This window comes from Meleagris gallopavo, chromosome 15 (genome assembly GCF_000146605.3).
Source record: "Meleagris gallopavo isolate NT-WF06-2002-E0010 breed Aviagen turkey brand Nicholas breeding stock chromosome 15, Turkey_5.1, whole genome shotgun sequence".
NCBI lineage: Eukaryota > Metazoa > Chordata > Aves > Galliformes > Phasianidae > Meleagris > Meleagris gallopavo.
Window position 1 is genome coordinate 17,249,423 of NC_015025.2, and position 22,698 is coordinate 17,272,120.

Below are 22,698 nucleotides of genomic sequence, written 5' to 3' on the forward strand. Positions count from 1 at the left end.
CTACAATAAAAAAAAAAAAAAACAACACCCAAAGAGTAGAACATTATATGAAGATATGGGATTACCTACAGTAAAATTAATCACTGCCCTGAAGACAGGCTGAATTCCATCCATCAGTATCACTGGCTTAAGACCCTGTTGGACAGCAGGGTTCCATACAGTGGAGCACAGCACCAACATGGGCTTATGAGAGTAACAAACCCCAAAGTAGGATAAATAGTAATGCTGAATGACAAGGGACAAAAAAATGCCATTGACAAATTCCAAGTCAACTGGAACTGGCTTTCCTCAGAGTGCCCTCTCTTTATGAATCACTAAAAGGAAAGTTTTAGCTGAAAGTGGAATTTATACTTGCTACTGCATGCTATTTATCTTGACTGATCAAATACGGTACTGTACTTTCATTGAAAGAAAGGACTGACGGAGTGGAGTGAGTTCTTCCAATTAATTTTATTGAGTAGCCAAATCTGATAAATTAGCACAGATAAAATAAGCATTTGCATGTGTTACAAATGACTTTTTACAGGAATAAAAGAGTGAAAATTACAAACTGTAAAAAGGAGGACAAGAAAATCCTGTCTCAAATTCAGAAGGGGGAAGATTTATCATTTCATACTGAAGTTCAGATGTCCAAGTTCAGAAAGGAAAGATTTAATAATACAATATTATACACTACTTTACAAAATTAAATTTACTATAAGGATGACATCCATAATAGTAAACAGAAGCTTAAAATCACATTTAATGGTCCCTTATTTAACAGCCATTTTGCATCTTTTATTAAATACTGTTAAGAAATTAAATCTAAATAAAAGTGAATCATTCTAGTTATTGCAAAATGATCTATGTGGACTTAAACTCAAATATATTAAATTAAAAACAATAATGAAAGCAAAGTAAAATGGATGGTAACAACGTTGGCTGAACACTAATGTGTCAAATACAGAAATAAAAGCTTAAAAAAATTCCTCAACTAGAAAAATAGAGTACATTTGCAGTGGTAGAGTTTGATGAGATCTAAGAACCAGAGCCACTCTTGCCTGTTTTTACAGTTCAGTGTCCTCATTTTTCAATGGTAGGTAGAAGCGACACATCATGGATAGCTGCATTCATCTGTCCTCTGTCAACCTTACAGCACAGCAGGCTTTTCCCACTGCAAGGGAATAAACTTACAAAGTTCAATACAGAATTTCTTCCAAGGTGAAAATCCAAGGTGAAAAAGACATGTTCTGCTCCAAGGGGGTTCATCTGAGCCTTGTTTATATGTTTTGTCTTGTGAAACTTAGGGACCCTAAAAGTTAATTGCCATAGACTGACATCCTTAGCTGTTAGTCTGGTATACATAGAACAATGAAGTAATCTCCAACATTTATTAAAAAAAAAAAAGGGGCTAAAATACAGTCATCATAAGAAGCAGATTTGGGGTGGGCTGTTAGATGCAATGACAATTTTCAGCATTCTGAGTGATAATATACCCAAAATACAGGTTTTAAGTGATAACCTATGCAAGTGCATAGCTTCCATTTAAATTAAGAGACATTTTTCTCTGGGAAAATATCCAACTGTCCCAATTTTAAAAACCTGATGCATTATGTCTAGAAACTGTGCAATTTTTTAAAAAGCTGTTCAAGTAAATATACTCCTGTTTGCCACAGAGACAGCAGACAGGGAAACTTAGATAGGTTCTATTATAGTATTTTCATTCAATTTCAGGCATTGTTCTGAACTTCACCTTCTCATGCTCAAGCAGAAAGACAGTTTCTCCAAAGAAACTCTTCCCCTGAAGTAAGGCAACTCCTGACAATCAAGTGTAGCTACAGCCTGCAATGGTAGCAAATGATTAACCTCTGATGTCCTCTCACATTCGTATCACAAGGTGTAAGCTAACTAGACCAGTCACAGTACATGCTTGACCTCTTATTTATAAATATTTTACCTTTTCATGTTACTTGCCCCAGAAAGATTTTGCAAGATCTTTACGTATATCATTTGATAAAAAGATTTTTCCATAAGAATATCTTCCATTTGTCACATCCCTCTCTTTACATCATAGATGTACAGATACAGTAGCGTAAATACTCTTTATGTTGCTATCAGAGATCTCCAAAGGAGTTAATATGCTTTTATAAAATGAATTTTTTATATATATATAAATTTTCACTTAAAGTCCGATGTCAGCTTCCACCTGTAGCTCTGGCAGGGATCTGAGAGTACATTTAAAGCTTTCATTTGGTGCATGCTGGCTTTGGATCAAGGCTCATTAAGCAGCTGCAGTAAAGAAATTTTGGAAACTTCAAGTGTGTCTCAAACAGTAAGCACATCTTAAAATACAATGCTTTTGTCTTTGGAAAAATTATTTTCCAATTTTAGTGTCAGAATGTCGAATGTGATCTCAAAACATTGTGTTCTAAGTGCCATCATACAAGCATTTCAGAAGCACACTAAATTTTGGGGGCCTGACATTCAGTTGATGTAAACAGGAGCACAATGTATATTAAATAAAAAGTCAGAGATAACCTTACTTGACCTTCCACTCCCACACCATTCAGTAACTGAAAGTAAAACTATTCATTTTACTAAAGAAAAACAAAGCTACGTAAATCTACTTCTGCTGCTCACTCAGTCACTGACTTTAATGCATCTCATATGAGGAGGGCTTGCCCCTCCATGGTTGTTTTCTTAAATTTGAATACTGACTTGCTAAAAGCTTTCATAAATTAAGCCATCTTGTCTAGGTTAGGCTTACCTTGAGTCCTATCAGCCATAATCCATTCCAAACACTGGATTCTAAGTTTAATAAAGTATTTGTTCGTTTCACAATGAACAGTTGCTTCATTGCTACTTTAAGCATTTCTAAGCTGAACACAGAGACGCTCTGTCTGTGATCACTGGATGCACTTACAGAGAATTTCCCTGCAAATCATGATCAGTTTTGTGAGGTTTTATATCTAGCAGCAAAAAAAAAAAAAAGCAAAGAGTTACAGAAATATACATTTTGAACAACAAAGAACTCTTTATTTTACAAAATGTCTTTCACCTTTTCAGTATTGCCTTTGTGGATGTACTTCATGCTGCAACTACTTACAGTAAAAACATGATTTGCAGCAAATTAAAGGTGCTCAACCAGTTCTGATAGTTTGATTTTTAAGGTACAATATGTAGTTGCACATTTGATTCTCAGATGTGGTCCTTTATTTGCTTTAGTTCGTTGAAATCACAGTGAGAACCTCTCATCGACTGCCTCAGGCCACAGATTTCATGAAGATATTACAAGCACAAGTGTCCTTACTGCAAAAATCTTTCCTTTAAGCAAGCCAAAGGCTAGTGTTTCATTTATTTACTTGCTGCTGTATGTGAAGGAGGAACTCATAGTACGATAAGGCTGATTCAGTTCTGTCTTCAATCATATTCTGCAGAAAACTTGATTTCAATGGGCTGTCATCCCTTCAAAATAAAAATAAGCGTTTGAGTAAAATAAACATTCACCAAAATCTTCAGTGCAACACATTCAGAACATTACAGATCAAGTACAAGATATTTCCAGAGCTTAAGAACATATAAAAGTATGAAAGATCTCAAGTAGCCCTCATGAATAACCCCAACAAATACACTTAACAGAATTCACTTCGTTCATCTGACAAACTCAAGATTTGTCTATGACATTTTGTCTTTCTTAATCTGCAGAAATTCTAAATCAAAGACAACTCACACCAAGTCATACCTGCTGTCAAGGTTGTTCAGCACAGCATTTAACACTGATAAAACTTGCATTAAGAAAGTGCAGTACACAATATCCAACTAAGTATAGTAAAAGGTCCCAAAGATTCTTAAAAACACTTACTTTATTACATATAGTATAGGAAAGAAAGGTCTCTGTTCTCGCAGCCAAGAAATAAAAGCTATTGTTCTGATGGATTCTGCAGTTTCAAGCTCTGGGAGATGAGTCTAAGATGTAAAGAGTACCATTAATACATTCACAATATTTTTCAGGGAAGCAGCAAATGGAACACTTAAAATAGCCCAACTCTACCCCCTAATCATGCACATAGAAGCCCCACACACGTTGTGATTAACAGTTTTACTCTTATCTCTTTAGAAAGGGCTTGAAACAGTCAAGGACACAGAAACTACACCTGCAATTGACTACAAGAATGTTATGACTGAGTGATTGTCAGTAGTTGTTTTACTGCAGGGAGAACAATTTTCCACTAAACCTCTGAATCTGATATTTCCAAACATTTGTAGTAGGTTGAGTTCTGATAAACTTCATCACTGCTAACCTGTACTTAATGTCATTACATGGGAAGATTTAGATTAAATTTTTTGTCTGGAGAAACTCCAGGAGCCAACAAATTATTTTTTTTTCGTGGATCCAGATTTATAGTGACTACTAACTGGAGCAGTTATATTTGAATACAGCATTCTAATGCCCATGCAGATAGTATAGTTGTGCACTGCACAACTAGCATACAACAAAGCTAGCACATACCATGTTCTGTGGTATTGACCCATAATTTGGAACTCCAAGGACTTGGCTGATAAAGCTCTGTCCACAGTTCTTCCCAATCCACAGAAACATCACCTGAAAGGTAAACAGCAATAACAATCTGATGTGAAACTACACCTCAGCAGCCTTCTACACATTTTGAATTCTCAGCAAGAACAGTGAGTTAATATAAATTGGAATACTACATAAAATCAGCACCACCACACAACTTACAGAGCCAGCATCCATAAGGTAGGCACCTTCCCTACTCAATTTCTCCACTGATAGCTGGAGAATGGGTGGCTGAGGTATAGTTCTGTCGTTGATGTTGAGAGCTCCCTAAAAAGAAAAAACACAATTCATTATCTTGATGCACTGACACAGGCACAAGAGCAGAAGGTTAAGTAAGAAAAGGATATATTATACTGAATTGTGAAGTTAGACTGCATAGTTCCAGTCACATTTCAAGTACACAATTTACTACTAAACTTAATATTTTGAGGTTCTCTTCATGTTTATCTTAATCAGTTCTACGTGCAACAACTGGGAAGATGTGAAACATTGCATTTGAGCTATGTAGCTTAAATGTGGAGGACATGAACAGAATTTTCTTTCAACTTCACATAATTCAAACCTATGGGACCAGCACAAACAGGCTATGTAATGATGCAAGTGCTCACCTCATCTGTGAGATTATCAACTCTGTACAAACTGGGGTGTGTCATAAGCATGAGGTAAACAAGAGGCTGGTTTTTCACTTGACACATGTTAAAGATGCGTTCATCTAGACGTGCATTTGTCCCAGTTTGAAATGCTTTCTGCAAACAATCAGACATTTGACCATTAAAGACCATAACAGACTCCAAGACAAAGAAATACATTCACCACCTGTCAGAGTATGCATTATCAACTCAGGCCTAAGAGACAAACAGGCTTCATTCTACATTAATCTTTCTAGTCAACAAGTTCTGGGGGAGCAGATAAATTGAACTTTTATCTTGAGAGAATTTTATTTGTACAAGAATACTGACAGTCTCCAAGATCTCAGTATTCTAACAAATATCAGAAAGACTGGTTTTATTAAGCAACCCAAGTCAATCAACTTCTCAATTCTGAGTCCTATGAAAATGTTGGAAGACAGATGCTATTTTGTACATCTATGACATGCTCTTTTACTTCAGGTTGACATGCCAAGCACAGGCCAATTATCCTCTTCTGGCATAGCTTCCTTTTATCTCTTACCTGTTTTAAGAGTGCCAGTACATAAAGTGGGAAGAGCCGTAGCGAACTGGGAGCCATGAGACCAGGCTGCTGAATGCTCAGCACTGATGAACGGTAAGCAGACAAAGAATCTATCACAGCGTTGACCAAGGCATCTCGAGCATCACTCAAAGTAGCAGAAACGGATCGATCCACAGCTTAAAAAAAAAGTTATTTGTTTAAAATATTTTCCACCTTGATGACAATACACCAGACTACGCCCAGGTGATTACATACAACTGTGCTGATACTTCACTTGAGCCAAGCATTTAAAACAGAGAGAATCACTCCTTTTACTACTATTATCCAGAGGATTACTGCTGAAAGCTTTAGGGATATCACCCATACACACCCAAATAAGCTCTTATCGTGCTTACCCATATTGGCTAACAGCCCAGTGATAGCTTGTACATCTGCCCCCAGGTAGACATCACTCAGTGTTGTTACAACAGGTAAGCACATAGTGTGGACACGAATTCTCCTCTCACCTGTAAGAAAATTTAAAAACTAAAGAGTCCAAACACTCCAAAAACGTCTAATTACTTTAAGAAACAGAGAAGTGCTACTACTTATTCAGTAACTTTTACACACTTACATAACTGAATCACTTGGATGATTTCCCCATTAACACTACCAGCTGATCTGTGTTCAACCAAACAGGCAGAAAAACCCTAAGACTCAATTTTGTTTATCATACAAACAGTGAAAGAGATTGTTTTCAGCAGCTTTTATAAACTGTTAGTTCTCAGTTTCTAGTTTCTACCTAGTCACAAACCAGGGTAGGTCCCTCCAAAAACTTTTTGGTCTGGAAGAAGCAGTAACACCAACATGCAAAACATATCACAACTGTGATGTTGACATAGATAAAATACCTTAAGTTACTGCAACTGAATTACAGCTTATAACTAACCAAAATGACTTAACTGAATATTGTATCTGAATGTAAGGAGTTTCAGCTCACAAAATATAGATATCTTACCTTTGCTAGATGTGTACAGGAGAGCTGACTGAAAAGAAACAACCTGCATATCAGTAAGACTTTCTTCTACTGACATTTGCACAGCATAACCTGCATCTGGGTTTACATTGGGTAATGACAACAAGTCTGTGGATCGCACAAAGAAGTTCCCATGGAAGGTGTGAATGGAAAGACCTAAAAAGATAAGCATTAGGTTGGATCAATTTTATTTATAGTCAGATGTGAAATACAGACACCACTCACAAATACAACATCACTGTTAGATGGCTCTTAAATAACCATTTAAGTTTATCTTAGGTCAAAATAGCAATCAATCATTCCCAAACAACAGTGAATACTGCCTGCTCCTCCCTCCACCCTCCTTTTGCTCCTCCCTCCAAATAAACACATACAAACCTTTGGTGCATCTTATCCTCATGACAGCTTCAAATCCAATCTTCCTAGTTAAATATCTTTTCAATTCCTTCTGCAATTTCTCCACCTGGACAGGGTTGTGTTTATGATGATAAGATTGGTAGTAATAGACACTACCTGCAGAATATCTTGATATACAACCTGAAACAAAAGGATACAGTGTCAGAGCATCTACAGCTGCTGCTATGTTTTTAAATATACCAGAGGAATGTGATATTTCCTTTAATTACTACACTGTTCACATGTGAAAAACTTTTGTTACATAGTCAGCAACACGCACACAGAGAGATTCAACAATACATTCCATTATGTATATAGGCATGGCCTGAAATTACAGGTACTCTGTCACTTCAAAGTTTGGTTACACGGAGAAAAAAATATTAAAAGCCTACTCTAACAGTAGTCTTACATTAGTAGTAGAAAGCAGAAAAGGAACATTTCAAACGGATCACAGAAATCCCCGACCCACTCAATAAGGGACAACATGGATGTTAAATCAGGGAAAGACTGAAATACTGCATTCTGTTCACAGTGTTCCTGCTCATCAAGGATGAATTCACATCCTGACATGCAAGACTTCAGATGCCAAATGCTAATCTTTGACAAATACACAGAATCCCCAGAGTTACCTGTCACATAACAACTTCATACAACTTACCTAGAGAAGCCAAGTCAGAATACTGTCCACTAAGAAGAAACAAATCCACTGCAACCTGTTGTCCTGAGCAGTCCAAGGCCAACTTCTTGTAAAAATCAGTTGATGGTGTCAGGTGTATGTCCTGTTAGCACAAGGGAGTATTGCAAGTATTACAAAAGGAAATACGATCAATATATTTATTGCTTATTTTCAGGGGCACTAATAATGGATCCTTTATCACTATTTCAGTAACATCTTCAAAAACAGGCAATTCAAGAGCCATATGTACATACAGAACAGGACTATCAGCTCTCTTAATCTTTTTAGCTTTCCTAACCTTTGCAGTTGCTCTTTGGTTTGGCTCTTCTCGAGATTTCAGTGCTCCCATTCCCACAGATGGAAGCTGTGTCTGGAAGACAGAGATTCTACCTCCAGTAGGGGACATCAGTTTAAAGGCTGCCTGTAATGCAGGCCCAAGAGCACTCTGAGTTTCCAGGGACTTGGTAAACATCTGTGGCAAGCTCTTCAGTAGATCTTGAATTAGCTGCAAGTTAGAAAATAAAATTAAGACAAAAGTCTTAGGAGTTTTCTTCTTTATCAAGTTTATTTATGACTCAATAATATGTATTAATACTTCCAGTATTATAGCAGTAGATAAATCCCAGCAAAAGTGAACTATTGTCTCGTTTTAGATTGTTAAATGTTTAAAGTCAAGCAGAAGTTAGAAGACTTTCCCCACTTCAAACTTGATATGAAAACTTCAGATATTAAAGAGAACTAAAAACCATGAACTGTCAAGCATTCTCATTACATGCATGTCATTTTTCACCTAATGCAGTTCTTACCTCTTTATTTTCATTTAAATTTACTAATAGGTTTTCTGGCATTGGTATAAATACATCTGGAAGAAAAAAAGCCTGTTAGTTGTTTTTTAATGAAACAGAACAAGCTTTCCCAAATTTTATTTCCCAATCATTATCCCTATTGAAGAAACAAGCTGTATCATTGCGTAAATTCATACAAACATTAACCTTTCTCCCCTGATAAGCATACCTGTGGCTTGACTGCCACATCAGAATGACAGCTGAAAGTTTTGAAGGATAGCAAAATCTATTAAATAAAAATGCACAAGAACATTTTCACTTGTGAAAAGTGGAAAGTGTTTTGAGAATATAAGCAGAACATCACTAAACATCAGTCACTGAGAATTTATACCAATTCAGTTTTGATCATAAAAGAAATTTAGGTAGCTATACAAACAAAACTAGATGTTAGGAAGGCTGTTTGCACGTTTTATGTCACAAACAGCCACAACTTGCTCAGACATTCAGAGCTTCACAAAGAAACCTACCTCCACAGCCATTCACAGAGAGGATAATGACTGATCTACCAACACCCACCATACATATGCTTTTTTAAGAGGGCTATCAAAAGCAACAGTCATTAATACATACTAAAGCTATTACTGCATACCTTCAATATCTGAAACTATAAGCATCTGAGGCTGAGAGAGACCTTCCTGAAGACTGTAGAAATGGATTGTGCTGTCAAATGTTATGAAGCCTATTTTTGTTCTAGTGTTCCCAGGAAGCCTAAAAAAGTCAGAACATATGGTGTTCAGTAAGATGAAATTTCATTTCTGCAAGGCTTTTTTTTTTTTTTTAAATACATTCACTGCACCTGTCTATGGATGCTAGCAAGCAGCTAGCTTAACAGCTATACTGCAAACACTTCAGTTATTTTGGAGAAAAAACCAGGAGCTTGTAGTAGAATCACCTAGTAGACATTCAAGACTTTTTTTAAAGAGAGTAATAAAAATGGATTAATAACATTTAGAAAAAGTAAAGGTTTCCAAACACAGCAATAAGTGCTTGTATTTTTTAAGTTTTAATTAAAACCTTATCCTAGAATCTAGCCTTTCAGAAGAGAAGCCATAAGAGCATGTTGTGCTAAAACAATTGTCCTCATTAACACTGGACTTCAAAAGACTTAAATTGTAGCCCCGGTTAGAAGTCCAGAATGCAATCCTTTCAGAAAAGAATGACACCTGAATAATTCTGAGTTAGCTTTCAGTATTTTCCAATGCTAGTCAAGTAGAAAGATGGATACATATCTGTATTTTAGCTTTTACAAAATACAATTGAAAAGACATCATGATTCCATGATTAATACATGTACTCCTTTCTGGGATTGACAAAGCAGATAGGAAAGACTAAGAAATGCATCTCAAGGTTGCTTTATATACTGGTGCAGCTGTGACAGGAACACAAACACAAGAAACTGCTGGGCAGAAAGCAGTGCCATGTTAATGTCTATCAGGTTCCATGAGGAAAAGAGGACATTAAGGACAAAAATATTACTTACAAGTCAAGATTGTCCAACAAGGTCTTGCAGACTGTATTCAAGTATCCTGTCTCTATTGCATTATGAGAGACATCAAATACAAAGAGGTACACAGGTGGCTGAGGTGGACGTAACTAAACAAAGAAAATATTACCTTTAATTTTCAAGGTGATTTTTATTAGATTGTGACAATTCCACTGCAACTACAAATGATGCCAAAACTTCTAAATACATTTCACTTATTTGGTAACTCTGTAGTTGTTGTTTCCTCTCAAAATGCCCACAAACACCTACATATTCTAAACAGAGAACACTAAGATCTTAAATGTTTATAAATGACAACCTATTTGAAGTAACACCCAAGGCTTCTTAGATGTACTTCAAGAAGCAGTAGCTACTATACTGAAATGGAAAGCATCCTCTGTAAAGAGGATTTTTTTCTCCTGACTTCCCTGTGGAAATAAAACAAAGGGAGAGAATAAGTAAAATCTCACCATGTATTCAGATGGAGCCATAAATTCAATCGTAGCGTTCTGGACTTCAGGTCTTTTATGAGGTTCCCCATAAACTCTTGTCACAGGATTATACATGAATTCCTCAGGAACTGTGCAAACAAATTAATACATTACCACTCCACAACAGTATTAGTTGTGCTACAATTTAAAATGTCAACTCCTTTGAGCTTGTTGGGCAATGCTACTTGCAGGACTGGATTAGATGTGGCAGCAACTTTGTCAGCTGCAAGGGTACCATAGAAGACCACTTCAGACTCAGGGTCTTTGCTCCAGGAGAACATTCCTCATGTGCACAGAGCACAACAGATGAACCAATAGTACTGAGAGGGCCAAAAATATGACCATATCAAACGATGAGGTATGAAAGGTCAACCACAGAAGTTTAAAACAAATTTAAACCTACCATCGTTCACTCTATAGCACAAGTTGCATTTCCATCTCCTTTGGTCTAGAAAGCTGACAAAAGGATTAATGTATGTCCGGCAGGAACGACATCTCACAATAGTACTTGAAGTAACCACTGGCAATTGCTGGAAAATAAAAGCTTCCTAGTTTAAAACATCAACACTACTGCCATTCATCTATGATAACAATCTACCCTGCGGTTCCTGGCCACTCAAAGCATACTTCTGCCCATTCCTGCACCAATGCAGCACGCCTACAAGGTTCCTTAGTAATAATACTGCTCAGAACCTATCTCTAACATTTTTGGCTGCATATTCTCCCCCTTCAAGCCTCTACAGTCCTGAATTTTACACCGATGGTGTAAGATCAAGATCTACAGCAAATACAGAACAAACATCAGAAACACCACCACATCTGGCAAAATCCCTTCAGTTGTGGAAAACAGCAACATTTAGAAGATGCACTGATAAATTCAAAATATTCAGGGAGGACAGTCAAATCCCTTTAACTTTGTTAATGCTTAACTACATTACAAAAAAAAATCAATAACTACAACTGTCACCTGACAAAATACAGCCAACTAAGAGTGGCATTTACTTATATCTTTATGTATTTACATGTGTTGCCTCTAAGCTTCTATTTTTTTCCTGAGGTTTGGGATTTTTGTTGTCGTTCGTTAAGAATTGAGGCTTGAAAGTTTAAAAATGGCAGGAGGAAAATCTCAGATAAATGACAGTGAAACAAATTTTAAATGCCAAGATTAGCCAACACAGCTGCCCTCCTTTTGCAATTCATTCTCCAAGTATAGTGATATTTCAGCATTTAAAGTTCTAAATATTTGTCATACCGATAAGTCTTTGAAGGGATGAAGCAGGAGCCCCAAAGGAAGTTTGGCTTTATTCAATAAGGCCTGAGTTTGAGGAATGTTAGTCAGAGTACAGCGGAACAGCCTACACAGAAGATAAAGGGTTATTTTCAATTACTTTCAGATGATAAAAAGATTATTTCAGTGGAACATAACATCCTTCACATTTTCCAGAGCTGATGATGGTGAACATCCGCTTCCAAATAAAATACCCTCTCCAACTCTGTCATTGTTTCATTTTAGTCCAAGCTTGACCCACAGTGTATATTTTGAACTCTTATATTATATTGTACACACACACACTTTATGCAGCACTGCTTACACTTTAGTGATTCAAATCAAAGGTTAGCCCAACAACGCTCAAAGTTGCAGCTTATCTTGATACACAAAGCAGAAAGTTGAACCCCTTTCTGAAATGGCCTTATATACTGATCTGAAGCAGCAAAGTTTAAAACTATAAACAACTGCACAGTTCTAACTTCAGAACTTGGTGGATCTCACAAAGAGCAGGTGGGCACAATACCTGTGCAAACCTGGCACAGCTTGTTTGAGAGCCATTTCTCAGAGGTGCTACTCCCTCGACCTCTCAGAAAAGGCTTGCAAAGCAGGAGTGCCTGGTTGTACATGGTTTGGTTGGTTTGCTCAGTGAGATTATTCCAACTACAAACTCTTGTTTGACATTCCATTTACTCCATCATTTTAAATGGTTGCTCTCAATACAGACGTAAGCTGTTTCTGCATTCACAAACTTCTTAATATACCTCACTCAAGTAAGTTAATTCTTATTTAAGATCTCCTCAGTCACACTCACTGCCAACTACACCGCAAAGTTTTTACATTGCACCTATTTATAGCTTCCTTGCAAGCAATATGTTTTTACTTGTATTTTCTACACAATTTCCTGGTGACACAAGCTTAGAAAATGTTCTTAGTAACAGCTAAGAACCCTGAGAGAAAGATTGTAAGGGTTATGAGATGCTTGTTACAGATCTGAAGATAGAGTTACTTGAAACATGTCCTAGACAAAAACAGAAATAGCAGGCCATTAACATTCTGGTGTCTGCACCAGAAAAGGGTCAGCTCTGCCAACTGCCTCAATCTTGAATCCAGAGAAAGGAATACAAGTCAATGAAATTTGACAAATAGTAATGAGGCGTTCCACAGATACAACTACCTAATGAATCCCATAAAATTATCTTTATATTTCCAATGAAAAGCAATAGCAATTGGATACACATGCTTCCAAAAGACCTGCAGTAGAACACAACTAGTTAATTAATGCTATGTTACTCATTCGAGCACCATATTTTGACAGTCTCTTAAGGTCTTAGAAAAATCATTTGGGAGATGTTTGCTAAAAAACCATATATATCTTTTCTCTAACTCAAAAGTAGCAGCTTACAAAGAAACCCCAGTTTTCGATACCACATCCAAGGGAACCAATGGGTTATACTATGACACAAGAAATTAAAGGGACAGTTTGAAGACTACAATGTCAACAGCTAAAAACCAGTTATGAATGAACTTAAAAGTGTAATAAATACATTCTACGTTGTTCCCTCACTTCAGAACTTTAACCACTTACCACCTTTATCTTAACAGAGTGAAGCCTATTTTCAATCTTTTACGACTCACAAAGTTAAAAAAAAATTTAGTAAAGTTACATTTACAACTAGTAATTTATTTCTTTCAATGAGTTAAAGCAAATGGATAATCTTACTCTGGGTTGCAGTTGAGCTTCTGGATGTCTTCATGCAAGTTTGGGACAGGAGCCTGGAGAAGGGTTGTAGGAAGAATATTTCTTTCTTGAAGAAGATTCACAGGTCTTAATCCCTCTTGTTGTAAACTCAGGCTACCCATAGATGCATTTAAGTGATTAGTGCCTAGGGGAGGCTAAAGTCAAAATTTCGTAAGTTAACGCTGATTATTTGGATGAACCAGTCCACTTAAAAAGCAAACATTTTCCTTTCAAATTTTGTGTTTACTGTCATTGTATTATGTTTAGAAATGCTACTTGCTGCTTAGGTTTGTAACACAACAGAGGTTAAAATTATCATACGCCTACCACAGAACTCTCAAATACAGAGGCCAAGCTGGCAAAAGTATTGGTCAGTTTGGTTTGAAAGCACAGGAAAAACACTTCAGCTAGCAATACTGACATGAGGAATTAAAAATATGCCTATAGGACATTTTAGAAAACCAATAATTTTTGAAGACTGATGTTCTAAGCAGATATAAGAATAAGACACTTCAGAAAGAGCTGGCATCATTTTTCTAGACTGCTATCAAAGCAACAAAAAAAAGCATAAATTTCTGACTATGTCTATCATCTTGAGCAAACTGCACACCAATCAGTGAACCATAACCCCACAGAGAGACAACACAGATCACTACACTTTTCTTTATTCTTTACTCAAATGAATTGGCTTAGTAACACAAAACAAACAAAACAAGAACTTCACCTGGTGGAAATGTTTTGATCCATCTGGATACTGCAAAGCAGATGCTTGCATTCCTGGTGCTCCGGGTGGAGAAGTATTTTGGTAGCCTGGCGGCAATGCAGGATAAGAATAGCCAACATTTCTATTCATCTTAAGATTTGCAGGAGCAGAAGGATGTGGAGTTGCTAGAAGCAGAAAAGACATACCTAAAGTGAACTGTTGAACTGCAAGTTGGTCAACTCGTTATCAAAGAAGGACTTTTTTTTTGTTGTTTAATTTCTAAGTGTAAATCATTGACAAGTGTCATCAATTTTGCAAGATATTAACTGCTTTATAATTCTTACATGTCAATATCAAACTAACTGTCAATGCCTCAACTAATCACACTTGAAACACACAGTTTCAAGTCAGACATTAGATAAAGTAGACATTTGTGCCTACACACCTAAACTTCCATCTTTTCCAAACAATTATTTTCTTAAACAAATTACTTAATGGCAAAGATTTTTAATTCCCAAACCTTACCCATGAGGCCACCTCCTTCTATTGCATCATAGCTGTTTTGGACCGCAGACCCATCGCCAGCAGAAGATGTAGCATCACCTATTAAGGAGGAGTCCAAGTAAAAATTAACAAGTTGCAAACAAGTTGAAACAAGGTAAGTGAGATGCAATTCTCTTTGCTGAATGTATATGTAGATTAGCAGTTTTGATCTACATTTGACTCAGGGCAAAACTTCATTAAGTGTACCTCTTGCCCTATTTCTCACATGCACTTCCCCTGTTGATATGACCTCAAAGGACATTCACAAAAACCTACAAGCTTTCTCAGGGAAAACATGTAAAGGTCTACATGTCTGGTTGAACGATCTACTAAGATTACATTAGGTATTCTCCATAAATTCCAAGCTAATAGGCAGTAAAGTGTCAGGGCGCTTCTCATTCTCATCAGAGGAAGGCTCTGTATGTTGGCTGCAATTCACAAAGACTCTTGGAATTTAGGTACCAAGTTCCCTGACTACCTTTTCCACTGATAGCACATGGAAACATCAAACTCCCTTCACTTTTATGCTTAGTCCAGTACTGTTTACAAACCATCAGCAGTTCTGATATGGTCACACAAATTTCACTTGAGATAAAAACCTTGAAATTGAGAGTGCTCCCAAAGGACAACTGGGTTGTCACCAACTAACTAGACCAAGCTGTGCTGAGCACCACACAGCCTGACCTTGAACACCTGCAAGGACCAGGCACAGCTGCCAAATCCAACAAAAGAGCAAATTGTTTCTTACCTTCTTGATTTGTAGCTGAATGTAGCAGAGATTGTGTATTAGGTGCTCCTGCTGTCACTGTGGATGGCCTAATTAGAGGTGGACCACCAACGGGAGGAGGTCCCAAAGGTGGCCTCGAGGGAGGGTGGAGAGGTGTTAAAGGCTGAGTCACTGGTGGAGGTACAGATCCTGTAAACAGATTAATTTTTAGTTTAACCCAACTGAAGACAACAGAAGACTCTTCTTAAGAAAACACACAGATTGAACTCTAGATACATCTCTTATTAAGATGATACGCAGCATGAAATACAAATCCTAACATGCATACAGGTTTTAAAACTTCAGATTGTTTCTGCCATGCTCTTGATAAACTGTGTTCCTGTAGCTGTTAACCACGATCCTTTCAGTTTTTGGGTCTCTGTTTTGTTATTTTTTTTCCTCCTCTCCCCACAATTCTTGGTAAGAATTTTAAGAGGTACAGAAAGCACCGTGATTTCTATTACAAAGTCTGGACATCATAAATTTTAGTACATCCCAAATTAGACAGCATATAACAAACTAGACGAGTCTAAAGCAGATTGCTTCTGACAGGAAGCTCACCTTCCACTTCAATAACCTGATGCAAAATAGCAACGTACAGATTCTGTGTCTGGAAGAGGCTGCCAAAGGCTGGGCACGCAGGCAGGCAGCTGGCAGATCTTTGTTTGAAGGATGAGCATAATCAGCAGAATGAGATAAACTCATTTCAAAAGTGAGCACTGTTCCACAGAAACACTACCAGGGAAATTGCTCAGGAAGATTCACCATTCAAAGGAGATAAGAATTCTCTCTCATAAGCCATTTTCCAAGATTTCTCATCGCTTACCATTTTCAGCAGTAACTCTGAAATATTATTTCAATAAACTGTCATACAATTAGCTAGGCATATATCAAGAAACCAACATCAACATTTAATGAAGCTAAAAAGTAGTTCATAAGATTTGCTTTAACACGTAAAATATTTCTATGCTTGGTTCCTGTTGTCATGCTCAGAAAGCTGATTAAAAATATTCTGTAATAGCAAACAACAGTTTGGCAAAGTGAAAATTGAGTTTTAAGGTGGGTTTGCCACAACACTTACAAGCTACATTAAGAAGTTACTTAATATTATCAAAACTTTACAGCCCAAAACACAAGAGGATAAAACAGAAGGCAGGCTGCAAAAGGACTAGCTTTTTGTATCTTGCACTTTCAGAATTCTTTCTGAAGAGTGACAATTCTTATCCAATTGTAAAACCTGAAGTTGGGATGAAGTTTTTCTTTCAACTGGCCTTGATTTCAGCAACACAGAATGCTTCCCAGTTTTCTTCCCAGGCTGTGATCAAGTTGGTTGTCTCATCCTTACTGAGGCCATTCTGAGAACTTCCAGAATCAGTCCATGAACAGAAAAGCTAGTGAGGTTTTAAACTGCAGAAAACCACACTAAATGCAACCAATTTTCATCTGGGAAGTCCATAAGCCCTCATGTGACTGAAGCACACAAGTGCTCCAACACTCCAAGGAAAAAAACAAAGGCAAAGAAACAGCCTTACCCACACACAGCTTCCCGAAACAGAAATTACCTGCTTCAGCCACTCAAGCAAAATGCAACTTTTGCACAAAGAACTTCTATTTCTCATCTAAAGAACCCACCCCAGTATTATGACATGCATTTTTTCAAGTATTTGTTTTGACAACCCAAGCAAAAGGCTACTACAGAGTGAATTTTATTATTAACGTCATTTTTAAAAAAGGGCACAGAGGTGGACGCTGGCAGTCAATTAAAGAACATCAAAAAGTTATGATTACCTGGCTTCATATAGCTGTTCTGAAGCGAAGGACCTCCTGGAGAAGCAGCATACTGATAACTTCCTGGAGGATTTCCTGATAGCAGCGGCGGTGGCTGAGCAGGCCCTGTCCCTGCCACAGGAGCTGAATGGCTTGGTTGAGCTGCAGCTGGGTGGCTCACAGGAGCCTGGCTGTACTGCCAGTTGGGATGCATTGGCGGGCTAGCTGCAGGAGGAAAGCCACCAGGAGACGATACAGCAGCTGAGTTTTGCAATGCTGGTGGCAGCACTTGTGGTACAGGACCTGTTTGTTGCACCGGTGACCCAGACAGAGGTGCTGCTGGTGGTCTATTGAGAGTCTGCCCAGGTCCTTGATAACTGTTGAACTGAGAAACATTCTGAGAGCCACTGTAGTTATACTGTCCAGAAGATGGATGTGGAGGAACTTTTGACGGCGTCTGATGTGAGTATGGTCCTGGAACTGATGGGCTATATCCCTGGGCATCTGATGAATGCATCATTTGATTTTGAACAGGACCTAGAAGGAAAAAATCTTTCAGAAGTCTGCGGTGCATATGGCTTCTGAAAATAAGACGCGACTCTGGAATTTTCCTTCCTTGGATTCTTATTAGTCCCCAGGCCATAAAAGAGACAAGTAATAACACAAAGGACACGATTCTGATAGCATTTTGTTATCAACAGTTGTAATTTTTTTTTTTTTTTTTTTTTTTACAGTAACTTCACAACCGTGCAGCTCACAAAGCAAGTGGCTGAACAAAATCCACGCTCTTTGCAATTCACACAGGGCTATTGCCACCTTCAGAAGCACTCAGAAGGCCATCAGCCACAGAGGCACGTGTTTGCACACAGCTGGCAGGGGCACAAGGGAGCAGTGGCAGCAGAACCTGTCCTTACATCCAGTTTAAGGACTGGCACTGACTTAAACCTCATCTTATAGCAAAGATGCAAACAGGTTCAGCTCAAGTCCCCATGCTGTTTCTCAAGTGACAGAGAAAATCTACAAAAGGTTCTGCAGCTAATTTTAGTAAGAGAGCTTCTCATGCATATACAGCTCACATAACCAACTGGTCAGGAACCTGGAGTGAAGGATAATTTATCATAAAATTATTCACCCATCAAGAAAATAAAATTTGATGGGTTAACGGTGCTTCTTATCTACTGGGTGCTACAGCTGAACTAAGCTGTAATCTTTTCCATTTTTTCTTGAAGTGATCAACTCAAAACAGCAAACAGCACCAGCAGAGCATCATCAGATTTGTCTAACGCAGGAACACAGACAGTACTGAGCTTTCCAGTGCAGTAAGAGCTCCATCAAGAAGGATGCTACTGCAGGTTGTTCATACTGCTGCCACAAAAACAACATTCAGAGGGCAGCATTTCAAGCAAAATCCTTCCAGTAGAACACGCTAGATAACCCATGCCACAGCTAGACACAACATACACACACAGCAAGCACTTTCCAAGGCTGTATCATTTATGTTAGCCAGCCACCCTGCTGCACTCCACCCCCAAGCACAGTCTGAATGTTAGAGACAATCCATGTACACAATTATATGCATGAAATCTGAAGAGATCCTCACTGTAATTTTGGTGTACAATTCTTCTTTGCTATCCTGTACTATTCCCCAGATTTCCAGAATTATTTTTTTTAGGGGAAAAAAAAAAAAAAAAAAGTAAGAGCCCAGAAAAATAAAAGTACTTAACTTCTAGACCAGAAACCACTGCAAGATTCAGCAGACGTTTTCAAAAGCATGCTATAAAGATGAGCACGTAGACATATTTTGCATACAGGTACTGGAAACAGCTGCCACCAGCTGAAATCACAGAGTTTCATTTAATGTCAAAATAACAGCTGGTTTCTTAGCTGTCTTTGCTTACCAAAACTTTCCAGTTACATTTTAAGAGCGGAAGAAGTTCACATTTCCAAGTTGAAATAACTTTGAACTCAGGCACACATGACAGTTAAATAAGCTAAACACAGAACACAGGGAAATATCTGAGTTAGGACAAACACTGCGACTGCCATGCAACTCATCATTCCCTAGAAAGCCCCAGGGTACAGTTCAGAGACAGCTGTCACCTCCCTGAACACTGCATCTCCATGCTAACTGCATAGCCAGGGTTCTACTACAGCACTGGTGACCTCACCCTCACTCTGCCTGTTGTTTGTGCATGAACAGCACATACATATTATTCTCCAGCCATTAGTCTCAATACGCTATCTGCCACTCAGTTAGGAAATCCAGTTATAGCTCACTGGCCTTGCGAATGCTGCTCATAAATTTTATTAATTATTAATGCTTTAAAAACAATGGTGCCCAAACAAAAAGCTTGCAAATATAAGAATTTGCACAGTTATGACTCACCTTTGAAAATTACCCTGCAGCATATCAGATGGGTTTTCAAAAACTGATTTACAAAATGAATTGTAAATTTAACTTGCTAGCTGTACAAATGACTAAGGTTTCTTATGTAATGCCAGGCCCCTAATTATATCACATGTATATTGTGATAACATTGCAGTATGTTGTATAAAAGATACAGAACAAATACTAATTAATTTTATAGCTTGATTATTCACCTTAGGCCATAACTCTGTAGCCTGGTCAGGAATCAAGAGAACTTAGCTCTGTTTTTCCAGTTTGAGGGATAAGATTGAGGATAAAGCAATGACAGTGAGGTGAAACCCAAAATCAAATGACCTGATCTTTCTGAGGCACTTAGTGATCAATTAGATTTTGGAAGCAGAATTCTAAATTTCAACTTCTGTTTTCACTTTCTGAAGTCAGAAGTGCAAAGAAAAGCCTCAATAACCTACAGTGGAATTCCCCCATAGGCTGCTGCTTCTTTCCTGCACTGCTCCATGAAGCAACAAGGAGATCAGTGTGAACTGAAGATCTAAATCACAACAGCAGAGCCACCAACACTTAGAAGAGGTAGTAACACAAGAGAGGTCTCCTACCTAACAGTGGAAGACAACTCTATGCACACAAGATCATAAGATATTTCAAAGAGATCAGGAACAGCACAGAAACACGTGATAGCTGCTCAGAGGTTTTGTAAAAGCAAAGAACGAGCACAGAAGGCTATGGGAGCCACATTCTCTGCTATACAGAACCTCAGTGTCACTTCTCTCCAGGCCCACCAACGAGCACATTGCTCTCACCAGTCACAGCTTCTCCAGCCCCAGGGAGAGCAATGCTGAATACACTCAATCAAGGACCCCCACCAGCACCCCATTCCACAGGGCCTTACCCACTGCTTCCAAGAACATCGAGAGCAGGCCAAAACCAAAAGCTTCTGAAGCTCTGCGTGGCCTCAAAGCACCATGCCAGGATATCAAACTAAGACAAGCAACAGTTCCAAAAGAATTTCTCCATCTTGCTTACATTTCAGACCTATTAGCTACAGATTATTGATTTGCTTTTCAGTTAAGTGAAGAGAGAATACCAATCCTACAAAAAAAAAAAAACAACCACAAGTGAAGTGGAGGAAGGCTGTTACTAAGCAACCTGATGCTCGCTGCTAAACCATTTCCAGGTCAGCATAGGGTGCAGCTGCTACAGTCATTCACTGTCAGGCCCAGCACGCGAGCTCTGGGAGTTACCTGCAAACAGGAAGGTGAGCAACAGGTTGAGAGGAAGACCTGATACCCATATTTCAGTTCATCATTCTGCTGGCAGCTTTCTTTCCTCATAGACCATGGTGAATAGCATAACAGCACTCTCAGCATTCCCTAGATTGCTTTTATAGAGTGCTTTTTTCCTGAGGTAGCCTTGGATCACAGCACCTTCTCAACATATTTTACATATATATCTGTATACTGTAACTGCTGATTAATTTTATTATCCTGTGTTTGCACAACTTTAGATTTCATCTCTTTGGTTTTCATACAGCTTTAGCCTGAAATGTGTCTTCCCACTACTACTACCTTGCAAGAACTTCTACTGTGTGCTTAGCCTGACTACACATCAAATATAAAATGATGCCAACACGTAAATCATTCCACTTGTTTACTCCATTAGCTAACATTCTTTCTGTACATTCTCTGCCTAGACCATAAACTCTCCAGAACAGAGGCTCTCTTTTCAGACTTATGTATCCACGTCCCACACTGCTGACCCTATGAGCAGCTATACAGTCGTTTTTAAGATGCCTTTTCAGAAGTTATAAACACTGGGAAAGAAGAAGGGGGTGACAAGTCAAACCATTTAACTACCCAGTCATAAAGCAGGAAAATCAAAAGAGCTCATTATAACTTAATTGTCTTGATGCAGCATAGCCACTAGAACACATAACTATCCAATTAAGAAATGAAATTCAGGGGATGCTGTAAGTACATACGAAATCAGAAAACACTTTCCAACAGCACAGATTTCCACACATGCAAAGCAAACAGAGACAAGGCTGCCTTTGTGTTTCCTTCTTGCTAGCTCAGAAGGTCAGCTAGCTATTTGGTATCATCTTCAGCATCTGGCTTCAAAAAGAGATATATTTTGAGTAGAAGAAAGCAGTCAAGGCTTTCCCAGATCAGGGTGTACAGAACAAGATAATATTGGCTTTACATGACAGGCAAGATAAAACACGGTGAGCGAGCGGCCGTCTGAGCTCAGCAGGGTCCTCCTCCGGGCAATAAGCAGTGCCACATGTGCAGCTTGGTTCCAAAGGGCCAGGCTCACTTGGCCGTCGCAGTGTTATCACAAGTGAGGACACAGCCTGAAGTACTGACTAACACAAACCATTTAGAACAGAACATTTGGAGCTAGAAGAGACCCACATGGATCACTAGGTCCAACCCCCGGCCCTAAACAGGACCACCAAAAAAAACAAGCCCTATGGCTGTAAGCGTCATCCAAACGCTTCTATAACTCCAGCAGCTCGGGGCCGTGCCCATTGCCGCGGGCAGCCCGTTCCATGCCCACCTCCCTCTGCTGCAGGACTCATCCTTAACCCCCCGCCGTCCCTCCCCTCTCGCAGCTCTATGCCGTTCCCTGGGGCCCCGTCGCCGTTCCCAGACAGCAGAGCTCAGCGCTGCCCCTCCACTCCCCATGAGGAGCAGCAGACAGGCAGCACGGCACGCAGCACGTTTCACCTAGCTAAGACACAGACTTCCTTGTCAGCCCACAAGGATGTTTACGCCACTAAAAGAAGTGGGTCGCTTCGCCCCAATAACGACCCTCCGAGACGCTGCGAGCAGCGCACACCGCTCCGCACTCCCCGACCCGAGTGCGCGCCGCACCGCTGCGTGACGCGGCTC

At 38.8% G+C, this 22,698-nt stretch overlaps 1 protein-coding gene across 1 annotated transcript; it reads right to left on the reverse strand.

Moving 5' to 3' along the window:
* Positions 1 to 431: 431 nt before the first annotated feature.
* Positions 432 to 17,958, reverse strand: SEC24A (SEC24 homolog A, COPII coat complex component). The gene is made up of 22 exons (XM_031555751.1): positions 17,443 to 17,958; positions 15,637 to 15,804; positions 14,871 to 14,948; positions 14,367 to 14,530; positions 13,625 to 13,797; positions 11,887 to 11,989; positions 11,038 to 11,164; positions 10,614 to 10,723; positions 10,141 to 10,253; positions 9,250 to 9,368; positions 8,622 to 8,677; positions 8,114 to 8,320; positions 7,798 to 7,918; positions 7,122 to 7,280; positions 6,726 to 6,899; positions 6,124 to 6,234; positions 5,729 to 5,904; positions 5,167 to 5,304; positions 4,721 to 4,825; positions 4,490 to 4,582; positions 3,842 to 3,945; positions 432 to 3,444 (listed from the first exon to the last, which is right to left on the reverse strand). The coding sequence occupies exons 1-22, from the start codon at positions 17,939 to 17,941 to the stop codon at positions 3,330 to 3,332; spliced, it is 3,213 nt and encodes a 1,070-aa protein (XP_031411611.1). The 5' UTR covers positions 17,942 to 17,958; the 3' UTR covers positions 432 to 3,329.
* Positions 17,959 to 22,698: the final 4,740 nt, after the last annotated feature.